At 27.8% G+C, this 12,430-nt stretch overlaps 1 protein-coding gene across 2 annotated transcripts in view; it reads left to right on the top strand.

The window, feature by feature from the left end:
• The first annotated feature begins 3,709 nt into the window (after positions 1-3,709).
• Positions 3,710-12,430, top strand: part of LOC100165841 (E3 ubiquitin-protein ligase TRIM37) — an 11,622-nt gene continuing 2,901 nt past the window's right edge. Inside the window, exons 1-16 of one of the 2 annotated variants that reach the window (XM_001947178.5) lie at positions 3,710-4,192; positions 5,316-5,578; positions 5,650-5,863; positions 6,377-6,687; positions 6,745-6,954; positions 7,077-7,259; positions 7,330-7,444; positions 7,521-7,633; positions 8,217-8,400; positions 8,488-8,569; positions 8,636-8,701; positions 8,795-8,852; positions 8,958-9,004; positions 10,058-10,185; positions 10,249-10,301; positions 10,364-10,440. In XM_001947178.5, coding sequence (XP_001947213.1) covers positions 4,160-4,192; positions 5,316-5,578; positions 5,650-5,863; positions 6,377-6,687; positions 6,745-6,954; positions 7,077-7,259; positions 7,330-7,444; positions 7,521-7,633; positions 8,217-8,400; positions 8,488-8,569; positions 8,636-8,701; positions 8,795-8,852; positions 8,958-9,004; positions 10,058-10,185; positions 10,249-10,301; positions 10,364-10,440 — 2,137 coding nt within the window. In that variant the 5' untranslated portion in view covers positions 3,710-4,159. The remainder of the gene's footprint in view (positions 4,193-5,315; positions 5,579-5,649; positions 5,864-6,376; positions 6,688-6,744; positions 6,955-7,076; positions 7,260-7,329; positions 7,445-7,520; positions 7,634-8,216; positions 8,401-8,487; positions 8,570-8,635; positions 8,702-8,794; positions 8,853-8,957; positions 9,005-10,057; positions 10,186-10,248; positions 10,302-10,363; positions 10,441-12,430) is intronic. The other variant, XM_003245820.4, reaches the window with a different exon arrangement.

Below are 12,430 nucleotides of genomic sequence, written 5' to 3'. Positions count from 1 at the left end.
GTTTTCCTTAATTTTTGCTGGTTCTTCTCGGCGCTTAGGAAAATTACTGCGAATTTTAAATTTTGACCTCCCCAATGCACCAACTAGATTCACTTTCCCATCGAACAAGATACTGATATTGAAAATCGAAGCATTATTTCGACTAGGTAGGTACTTGTCGTGTAGGTACACAGACATAAAAAAATAATAATAAAAATAATAAATAAAAAAAGAGACACATAATTGTAAAATCAATACATTCATCGCTCCGCTTAGACTCTAAAAACAACTTTTCAATTTATTGAATATGAAAAATAAAGTAGATACTTACCCTGCTTAAAACATTAATCCTAATAAGTAATAAGTAATAATCCTATTAGTGTGTTGAAAGAAATTACTAATTATGTGGGTTTTTTCATTATTACTAGCAACTTTTTGATTTTTAAACTTTTTTTTTTCCAAACTGTGTGTTCTAAGGCGCTTTTAAAGAATGTAAAAAAAGAGCCCGGACAAACTTCATTTTGAAGTTATCGATGAAAAACTTCAAAAACTACATTTTTTTCATAACGTGTAGGGCAGAGGACTTTTAGCATTTGCATATTTTTTTTGCACACTCACAAAAATAGCAGAGTGCAAAACAAATACATCTCATGCTTCAACAAAGCTAGTTTTAAAAATGTATTGTGCATATAAATGCATATTTTGCGATTTTTTGGTTTTTAGGGCATATTTATTCCATTTTATACTTTTAGATGCATATTTTAAATAATTTATCGTTTTATCAATATTGTTTAGTCGATGTTTTTAATTAATTATTTTTACAACCAAAATAACGTTGAATTTAAAATTATTTTAAATGTTGATCAGCACCTGATCTTTCACTTCCTCCGAAACCTATAATTACAAAGTGGGGATCGTTTTTTTAAAAATTGAATCAAGTACCCGTTACAATGGGAAAAATGATTCAATAAAAGATGAATATTTTAGAGAAAAATAAAGGCGGCTCAAATTTCAAAAATTGTATCTGGAGAAAAAACTTCAATAGTCAGAATACCTGAAATTTTGAGCCTTGGCAATTTAGCATATTTTAAATATGCTCCTATAAATTCCATTGATGTTGAAAGTTCTTTTTCAATGTTCAAATTGCTGTTGGCTGACAATAGAAAAAGTTTTCAATTTGAAAATTTGAAAAAACATCTTATTGTTCAATGTAACTTCCAAGGTAAAAATGTTCGTTAATCTTAAATATTTAAAACAAAAATATTTTGTCAATAATTGTTTTTAAGTAGTTGAAGAGGTTGAAAGTTGAAAGTTTTGAAGAAGTATCCAGATGAGAAAACCCATAAAATAAACCCAAATAATTCAAATAATTAATTGTAACTTGTAAGTTGTTAAATAAAGTTGTAAATAAAATTTTTTCATTAAAATAATAGAGACCCACGGTAAAATTCTTATTTTTTGTTCGAAAATATTCATTTTAAAATGCATATCTTTAATGCATATTTTGTGTATATAAGTGCATATTTGTTGATTTTTTAGAGCTCCAAGTCCTCTGCCCTGGACCAATGTGCATTGGAACAAATGCACTTTACCACCCCATGCAAATTTTTTTTTTGGAACTTACCCATATTAACTATTTAAGAACAATGGTGCAATCAGAATTTGTCGGTCAAACTTAGTTTCGAAGTTATGGCCTAATTAAGTTCACTATTTTGCGATTTTTACGCATTCACGCATCACTCTAGTTTACTGGGCCTTTTGGGAGTATTGGCATTTTTGAAACTTATGTACTACAACGAGTTAAGAACGATTGTGCAATCAACATTTGATAGCCGGACTTAATTTTTAAGTTATATACGAAGGCAATTTTTGAATTCTGCGTTTTTATGCATTCGCACAACACTCTTAATTGTCTTTATGCTATACTAATCTATTAATTATTATAACCCAAATATAAACCCTCAGGGCTTAAGCTGTGGACAGACGGATGGCCTAACAAATAAACTTAACCTTATCAGTAAAAGTAACAAAAGTCCAGTCCTGTAAGGAATACTTTTAAAAAGTACTTGAGTAAATACTCAAATACATTTTTTTTTTAAGTATTTCAAATACTACTCAAATACTCTGAAAAATTATTTGGAATACTTTTCAAATACTTTTGGTTTTTAAAGTGGGTTTCTAACTATCGTAATATAAACACATAGCTTGTAGGTTGTTTAATATTTTAAAGGGAATATTGTTATTCAACAACTATTTTCAGAAATCTGGTTTTCACAAACCTTCAGGCTTCAGCTAACACAGAAATACAGAATACTAAATAAAACTATTATTCTATTATTGTAGTTGACAATAAAATTTTTCCAACCAATTATTTCAAATAAAAATAAAATGTTCGATATAAAAAACCAAAGTATTCAATACCAAAAAGTATTTAATACAAAAAAAAGTATTTAAAATACTATTCAAAATACTCCATGCTGAAAGAAAAAGTTATTCAATACTTTTACTCAAATACTTTTACTTAAATACTTTACAGGACTGCACAAGTCAAATGGCTCCCGTCGGCCGTCGCCTATCGGCTCCGGTCGCCAGACTCCGGGCCTGCGGACCTCTCGTTGGATGAGGGCTCAGCCCCCAACCCCCCCGAGGCTGTAATAGCAAACCTGGAGTGAGTGGAGGGGGAGGGTGTCGTATAAAAAAAAGTTTCAAAAAAAAAAGAAAAAATCGTGGAAAACTTGATAAACATAGCGATGCGCTCATGCGTATAAACGTAAAATTGTTTACTTTGGATGGCTGTAACTTCCAAAATAATGGTTTCCACAAAAAAATTCAAACCGTTTAAAAATCAGCAAAGTATTTTTTTTTTTTTTTAAATGATGTTTTTGAAGTTTTTCATCAATAACTTCAAAACGAAGTTTGTCCGGGCTTTTTTTTTCATTCTTATAAAGCACCCTAAAATACACATTTTGAAAAAAAATTAGAAAAATCGATAGGTTGCCAAACAAGAATTAGGTATGCCATTAGGTAGGTACTTATTAGATATTATTATAAAATAGTAGGCATATTTGAAATAATTTATAAATAACTACTATTCAAAAGTATATGGGTTAAGTTTTTAAATACAATTGTATTCAAATACTCTTCAAATTTCAAATATATCTATTATCTTATAAGACTATTATCGAAACTGAAGTAAGCCATTATGGCACTACGTGAGACGTGAGACGTGAGTCTATTCGTAAATGATAGCGGATAGACTTAGAGACTAGCTCATAATTATTAATTTTTAAGGTAATAACTTATATTACTACGTTTATATGATGGCGTTAAAACGGTTTAAAGTTAAACCGTTTTGAAAGTTAAAATGCTCGCGCTATGTAGCTTAAGAATTTAAAACCGTTTTATTTGTTTAAACGTTTATATGTGTATCGTATGATAAACTGGTTTTAAATTCTTAAACTACATAGCGCGAGCGTTTTAACGCCATCATATAAACGTAGTATAGGTAGTATAGGTAGGTCTGTCGTGTGTGATCTTATTAATTATTATTATATACTATATACCAGCTGAAGGCTGTTTATAGCTGAATTATTCAGCCCGAATAGTCTGATCGTTAGACACAATATTCATGTTGGTCTACCTGAAATACGCGTCGGGACTCATTTTGAGAACCCTCGACTGGGCCTGTGATACTGGGGCCGACTTTTTTTTATCAGTCATATGACGACGATTGATTGTTGTCTCGTCGACCGTCGTAAAACTAGTCGTTCTTAATCGTATCTATTGTGGTCTGTGGATACCTATAAAATGTATATTATAATATATATATAAATATTCAGTTTTCAGATTCAGATGGCATTCCCCCGTTCCTACAGATACGTGTCGGTCGTTCTTACGCGTTTAACCGGTATTGTCTAATTTAAAAATAAAAATATAATTCGCAAGTCGACAGCGTCCGGGCGAAACGACATAATATTATTTATGACACCAATGATATCGTTTATTAGTTTATTAATAATTAATCAATTTAACAAACTTTGGAAAATTACGAATTACGATAATATTGTTATTATTGTTCCGTCGCCGGTAGCTAAGGATGTTATAGGTACAACGTACAAATATAAGTATATAAGTATATAAGTTACCGATAGAATACTGAATATAATTTTCAAAAACCGAAATGGCTGTTGCACCCAATCCGGAATATTTACAGGTATATTAATTTTACTTATTATTACACTTTACTTTATCTAGGTAGTTAGATACCCGAAAAGAGTTTCATTTTTGAATAGAATTTATTATTTATTTCGTTTGTGGGTCATTAATCCATCTTGCATACCTCATAGCGAGTTATAACCTAACCAAATCCATAATAATATTTTTAATTTAAGCACCTAAACTGTCTAAACTTTGAGTAGGTAATTAATCAATACTTTGGTTTCTAAACTGACTTAAGGGGATTCGATACCGTGGTTTTCTGTTTTTGTCTAACACGTATTTTAGGCTTGTTTTTTGCCAAACATACCAATTGATCTAATGAAGCTATAAGAATTCTGAAAACAGATTTGAATTTGTCGTCAAGTCTACTTGAAATCGACTTTCCCACATTTTTGATATTATCCCCCAAATTCTTAAAAATTACATATTCAAAAAGAGTATTTAAAAATTCTGGTATTTCAATTTTTGGAGAAGTTAAAATCAAAAAATCAAAAATATGGGAAAGTCGATTTCAAGTAGACTTGAATCTGTTTTCAGAAATCTTATCGCTTCAATAGATCAATTGGAATGCTTGGTAAAAAATATGTCTGAAATACTATGTCGTGCGTGTGTTAGACAAAAACAGAAAAACATGGTATCGAATCCCCTTAAAACAAAAATAAGTTGATTACCTATTCATTTTTTCTATCCCTACTTATCCGAATATTCACTGACCAATTTAATTATTTACTAGGTAGTGTGTTTATTTTAAAACTATATATTTATCTCGGTATTTATGTTTATCTGGAATTAGGAAATAAACCGAAAGTGAATGTATATATCAATCTATTGATTTAACTGTCAGGCTTCTCAATTAATAGGATTGTAAAAAATGTTCATCCATGCTATTACTAAATGTAGACGGGTCAGTCTAATTTGCTGACAGAATTTGGATATTTATTCAAATATTTAAATCTGTTTAAAGAAACGGATACTGATTGTGGATACTCAGTGGCATTAAAATCTATTCCTTTATCCACATCATAATTGATGTTTAATAAAATTAATACTTCAATGATTTAAATTACATTATTGGATAATTATTAATTATCTAACTATAAAAATAATTTTTATTCAAGACTCTACTCGAAACATTCAAATGTTTTATTTGTATGGAGAAAATACAAGATGCACATTTGTGTCCACATTGTTCAAAATTATGTTGTTACTCTTGTATGCGCCGATGGCTTACTGAACAACGATCTCAATGTCCACACTGTAGAGCTACATTACATTTACACGAAATTGTCAACTGTAGATGGGTTGAAGATTTATCCGATCAACTTGACTGTTTGAACAGTACTGTCAATATAGGAAGTATAAGACAGAGCCAAGAACAAAGGTAATCAATAAAAATATTTTTTAATCACCTATACATAATTATTTGAAATTGTTTATTTTATTTTATATTAGATGTGAAACTCATAACGAACAATTGTCTGTATTCTGCATGACATGCAATACAACTATCTGTCATCGATGTGCTCTGTTTGACGATTCAGCCCATAATGGTCATTCATTCCGACCTGTTGAAGATATTTATAATGAAACAATAGCCCAGTTGGGTGAGAGTTTTGATCACCTCAAAACAAAAGAAGAATTGATTAAGAAAGACATTAAGGAAATTGTATGTACCTATTGGATTTTAATATGACTTAATACAGCTTAAAAACTAAAATTTATTTTAGGTGCGGTTATTTTAGACGTGTATCTGATATTTTTTAATTCAAAGCTCTACTTAGATTTCTATGCTAATTAATTAACCTTTAAAACACACGCAGTATTTTTTTTAAATATATATATATATATATATATATTTATTTTCAGGGTATTATATTGAATCATAACTGTAGGATTTATTTGTGTAAATTTATCTAACCGTGAAAATATAATTCATAGTGAATAAACTAAATTAAATCAATTGTTCTATTGTTTTAAACCCAAGATATTCACTTTATGAAATCTGTTTATTTCGTCCAAAAAATCAATAGCTCAGTAATATTTAATGTCTTAACTAATATCAACAATATATTATATAAAAATAAAGTACTCTATCCACCACAATCATAGAAGAATTCAATAATAATATATTTATGAAAGAAAAACTTCCATTAATTTAATTTATCAATGTATTTTTTAGGATAGAAATATTAAACAAGTACAACAAGCCAAAGACCAAAAAGTTCGAGAAATACGCACAGCTGTGGAGTGTATGATGATTGACTTAGAAAAAGATCTGAATAACAAACTTACTACTTTATTAACTCAAAAAAATCAACTAGTCAACGATTCTGAACAATTAGAGGAATTTTTGCATGATTGTGATCTTGAAGTATCTCGTATGCCAATGTCACAATTAATTAATAACGCTCCAAGATTTAAAAGAACTATTTCTGCCATGGAAGATAAACCATTTACAGTCCTTATGTCTGTGTATCCAGACTTCCATAGGTAAATTAATTTAATACTAGAAAAAAATAAAAATAACTATTTATTTTTAATAATTAGCGAACTTATACCAAAGTTTGAAGGAGGTAACTTGATAATTAAATCGTTTTCTGATAAAATGATTCAGTCTGAACCTATCTATTCACTTCCGATTGGTTGCAATGGTGTTAGTTGGAGACTTAAAGTATACCCCAATGGTAATGGTATTGTGAGAGATCGATATTTATCAGTGTTTTTAGAGCTAACTTCTGGGCCAGCTGGAGTATCTAGGTTAGTTGTTTATTTTAATATTTTACAGTTAAGTTTCTAAGAACATAAAGTTGAATATATTCTGTTAACCCATTTTGCTTCAGAATTAAACTATTTCTATTATGAATATTAATTTTTTTTAGATATGATTATCGTATTGAAATGGTTAATCAACTAGATGAAAAACTAAACGATAATTCTAAAAATGTGCTTAGAGAATTCACATCAGATTTTGAAATTGGTGAATGTTGGGGATACAATAGATTTTTTAGACTTGATATGTTAATTAATGAAGGATTTTTACATCAAGATACATTAAATTTAAAGTCAGTAATTTTAATGATTTATTTTTTATTTTTCAATATTATCGCCATTATTATTATTATTTGTAAACAGATTTAGTGTTCGACCACCTACTTACTATCAAAAATGTAGAGAACAACAATGGTATTTGTCTAAATTAGAACTTGAGAGATCTGTACTCTTACAGCAATTTGAAGAATTGAAACAGGTATTTTTCACTGATTTTGTAACTAATATTTTAGCATTTAAAATATTCATTAACATTTTTTTTTTTTTTTATATAGAAAATCCCTGCTAAAGTTAAACCTATTAGTAAAGAAATTCCGAGTCCAAAGAAAAAGCTTAAAATTAAAATACAATCATTGTTGGATGAATTTGAGTGTGCAGAAGCAACTGGGTAAGGATAGCAGTGACATACATAAACATTTTCAATTGTGTTATTTATTTCAAAAAAAAATCCGATTGTGAAGGTGGTTGAACACCATAGATAATAATATATATATTAGTAGGCCCATATACAAGGGGGAATTAGGGGTTCAACCGCTCCCCTCCCCCAAAATTTTTGAAGTAGGTATATATTTATAATATAGCAAATAAACAAAAACTAACTACACACTTTATGTATAAATGTATAAGTGTACAACTGCAGTTTATTTTAAGTATTTGTACATTTCCTACTAGTCATTACACGTTATCTATTTTATAAAATGACAAACGTTTATTATGTTATCGCAATCTTGTCGGAAGACGGACTTAATCGCTTTATAACTATTAACTATACAATAAAATTGTTCAGTCCTTTTTTCAGAAGTATTCAGTAATGATATAAAGTAATACTCCATTTTTTTAAATTATGTTTGACCCGAGACTGGGCTGATCTCTAATGGGCACTGATAGTTTGTATTAAAATACATTTTGCTTTCCAAATTCTAGATAAATTTGCTATAATCATTAACTAATAAAATAAATATTTGATGTAGACATCTCAGGAGTCCTATCAAAGACCAAGAAGTTCAAGCAGCATCATGTGAAACTGCTTCTAATATGGTACATCCGCCATTATCAATACAAACTCTATATGATAATGAATTCCAAAATCGTTTTCAAGGCGAAACTGCCCAGTCTATGTTTGAGAGACTTAGTCGTCTTTTTGAAGAATCAGATGTAAATAATTTGTTGCTATTGAAATCCCAGCATATAAAACTTATTATTGTTATTATTACAATTTTATTGTTTTTGTTTGGATTTTAGAACCCGGATAGACCCAGTCCTATGCATGGAAATAATGTCAACAGCATCATTCTGGATAATATTGAACATACAAGTCCATCTGGTTTGTTTATTTTTGTGTCTAAATTTCATTTGTGTTTAGAATTTTACAAAAATTATTATATTTCAGATTTTCGTTTGGAAAATTGTTTAAGAAAAGTGGGAGAAAGTCAATTAAGTTCACCTAACAAATTAAGTGGGTATCAATTAATTTACAATATTTTACACATTCAATAGTTGATTTTTGAGTCAACAAATTGTAATGGTTTGGTTTTCATTTTTTTATTAGGAGCTTCTGAAAATTCACAAATGGTTAATAAAATTCAATATGAAATAACTGAAGCAAAGTGATTTAAATTTTTTTTATATAATTAATGATTTATTAACCCAGTATTTAATAATAATTAATTTTTCTAATTAATGCTTAAATTATTTATTATTTTGACTATTAGATTTCGCTTGAAAAAATTGGAAAATGCTATGCGTAATTCTCAACCAGGTAGTCTAATTTCAAGTTATTATTAATATTTGAATAGTCAAATTCTGTAATGTTTTTGAACACAGTTTGATTAATTTAAGAACTAGTAATTACTAATTTGAATAATCATTTACATGCCAACTTAATTTAATAATATTGAAAAAATTAGATATTTTATTAAAATTTAATTGACACTAAATAATTAAATTAATACATTCAGCATATTTATAACTTGTTAATCAAATTATTGTATAATATTTTTTATATATAAGTATATAAAATATTATCATTTAATGGCAAAGCTGTGGTATTGTGTATGACAATTATGTATTATTTAGTCTGATATTTTGATAATATTTTTGAAATGGTCTTCTTCAAAGATATTTTCAATACTACTATAATCGGGAATGGGATTCAACTTGGATGAAAGTATCTAGATACAAAACATTAGATATATTTTTACCTTTAAATACAAGATATATTTAACATCAGCATTTTTTAAAAGATACTGTGTCTTTACTCGGCGTGGAATAAGAACGTACATAGGGGGCGGACCAAAACAGGTTTACCGCATACTGGTCAGCTGCATTGTGTTTTAAAAATACTGTTAAACGAAAAATATGAAAAAGTTTAAGGATGGAACTAGTCTGCCACCGGTGTGACAAGGTACGTTCTTATTCTGCAAAGAGTTTATAAGTTACAAGATACATTTTCTAATAATTTTCAAAACTTTCTTGAATAAATTATTAATTATTTTTATTTATTTTAAATAAAAAAATAACCTTATTTGTCTCTTATCTTTATGCAAAAAAAAAAATGAATTAAAAAGATAGGTACCTGAATACCAGATACATTAAAGAAAAAAGTATTTAGATCCAATATACTATGTATTGACTGTATCTTTGATACAATAATAAAATATGTAAAAAAAATACAAGTGTTAAAATTGTAAAAAAATGTATCTAATATTCCTGATAATAAATATAAATGTCAGACTAAATAAAATCTAGTACTATAGCTACTAAATCAAATCTTACCTTAAAACACTCAATTTAAAAAAATGTGTGTTTTAAGTTTCAGAATCTTCTAGCGAGTTGGCAAGTTCATCAGATCCAATAAATCTAAGAATGTCTGAAAATGTACTTGAGGATTTGTCTCGCCAAACTATGATAGTTCGTGGATTACATAACCCCATAGTAAATGTAAATAATGTGAAAACAATTATTAATTATTGACTTTTATGAAAAAACTTATTATGTCTACAGAAAAATGAACAACCTGTAACTCAAGAAACAACCAATACAAATTTATCAAATAGGTAAATCATTTACAATCGTACCACAACTATATTAAACATTAATATTTGTTTTTGATCTTAAGGTTTTTAGATATGTCAGATATATCTGATGATCTTGAAGATTTAATCAATTCCGTTTTTGTAGACAACGCCTATATAGGTAATTGATTTTTCTTTTATCCAATAATTATGTTGTTTGATTTCTATAAAGTCTGACAACACAGTATTAAAAATCATATGACATAATCAATAAAAATGATAAATATCATAATTCGGATATCTTTTAATCTTATATATTTATATTACCTTTTAGATTCTGAGCGGAACGAAATAATGTATTGATTTTACATTATGTTTGTTTTCTGTCGGTCATTAATATTTTGAATAGTAAAAATGCTCTGATTTTCGAAATCAGCATCTTTTCTGGTAGAAAAGTGAATTTAGTTGGTACTTTTGGGAGGTCAAAATTGAAAATGTCCAGTAATTTTATAAAGCATTAAGAAAACAAAAATAATGTGGTGATTTTTATACAAAACCAAGTTTTGAAAAATTCAAATTAATTTTTTTGGTGTAACTCAAAAACTAATTAAGTAATAACTGCAAACCTTTGAAATTCTCACCAAATATTTATATTATCATTTTCAATGAATCATAACAAGTTCAAAATATTTTGACTCTTTTTGAACTAGTTGAAACTTCAAAATTCAATACAAGGTTCCTTATAAGTTTCATTTGATGTAAGTTCAAAAATATTAAAGGAGCGCACAACACAAAAAAAAAAAATATTTAAATTATTTTTAAATGTTAAATTATTGTAACTATGGCTATATGAAATGATTTGGTGAAAATTCGATGTAAAAAAAATTATTACTTTAAGAGATATTAAGAAATGCAAATTAGCCCGCATAACGTCATTGGGCCCTACGCATCGTAATTGCCTATCTTATACGTGTAAAAGTTCCTCGCTTCTCACAACGATTTACCCTCCTAAACATTTTATTTTTGAAATTTAATTTATGTAATGTGTGGTTTTATGTGTTTAAGACGACACAAGAATCAGATCAGGAACTTTTACACGTATAAGATAGGCAATTACGATGAATAGAGCCCAATGACGTCACACGTCTTTTCAGTTGCTCATAACTTATTGAATAATGTGAGTAGAAACGTAAAACCTATACCATTATCCTTAGAATTGAACATTCTTTCAAATTAAAAAAAAACTTATTTTTTGTGTTGTGTGCTCCTTTAAAGATACGTGGGCATAATTATTTTTTATATGCATTTAAAGTTAAAATTTTGAAAATGTTCAAATTATTTTTCAGTTAGAAATTTATAAAAGTTTTACTTTCATTACTAACATTAGAAAATTTGATAGAAGAGTCCCCACAAATGTTCCTACTTTAAAAAAAAAAAGTTTACCAAAAAATAACATTAATTTTTTATGAGTGTTTAAATTTAAAATTTTTATGATTTTAGATTTTCATTGGTAAATTAACGATTTTTCATCCATCAATTTATATATATTGTTGTAATTCAAAAACGAATAATCCTAGATACTTTAATTTTTCACTAAATGTTTAAATTACCATATATAGTAATTTTTTCAAACATTCTTGATCTATTTTTTACCATGATAATTTTTTCAAATGTTGTAAATTATTTTTGGTTAGAATTTCATAAAAGTTTTTTATTTCATAGCAAACATAAGAAATTGGAATGGAAGGTTCCTAAAAATGTTTCTACTTATATCAAAAAGAATAAGTTCACCGGAAAGTCATGCTATTTATAGCCATGAGATGTTTTAGATTTTTATAAAAAAAAAAATGATTGTACAAGTATAACAATGTCTCCGCTCAGAATCGTTTTTCGTATACAATGATTTATAATTATTTAAGGGAATTCGATACCGTGATTTTCTGTTTTCGTCTAACACACGCGTTACATAGTATTTTAGATGTGATTTTTGCCAAACATACCAATTGATCTAAGAAGCGATAAGAATTCTGAAAACAGATTTGAATTCGTCATCAAGACTACTTAAAATCGACTTTCCCACATTTTTGATTTTTTGATTTTAGCTTTTCCAAAAATTGAAATACAAAAATGTTCAAATACTCTTTTTTTATATGTCTTTTCTGGAATTTGGG

This window comes from Acyrthosiphon pisum, chromosome A2 (genome assembly GCF_005508785.2).
Source record: "Acyrthosiphon pisum isolate AL4f chromosome A2, pea_aphid_22Mar2018_4r6ur, whole genome shotgun sequence".
Taxonomy (NCBI): domain Eukaryota; kingdom Metazoa; phylum Arthropoda; class Insecta; order Hemiptera; family Aphididae; genus Acyrthosiphon; species Acyrthosiphon pisum.
Note: the sequence above shows the minus strand (reverse complement) of the source record. Positions and strands in the feature narration are given on the sequence as shown.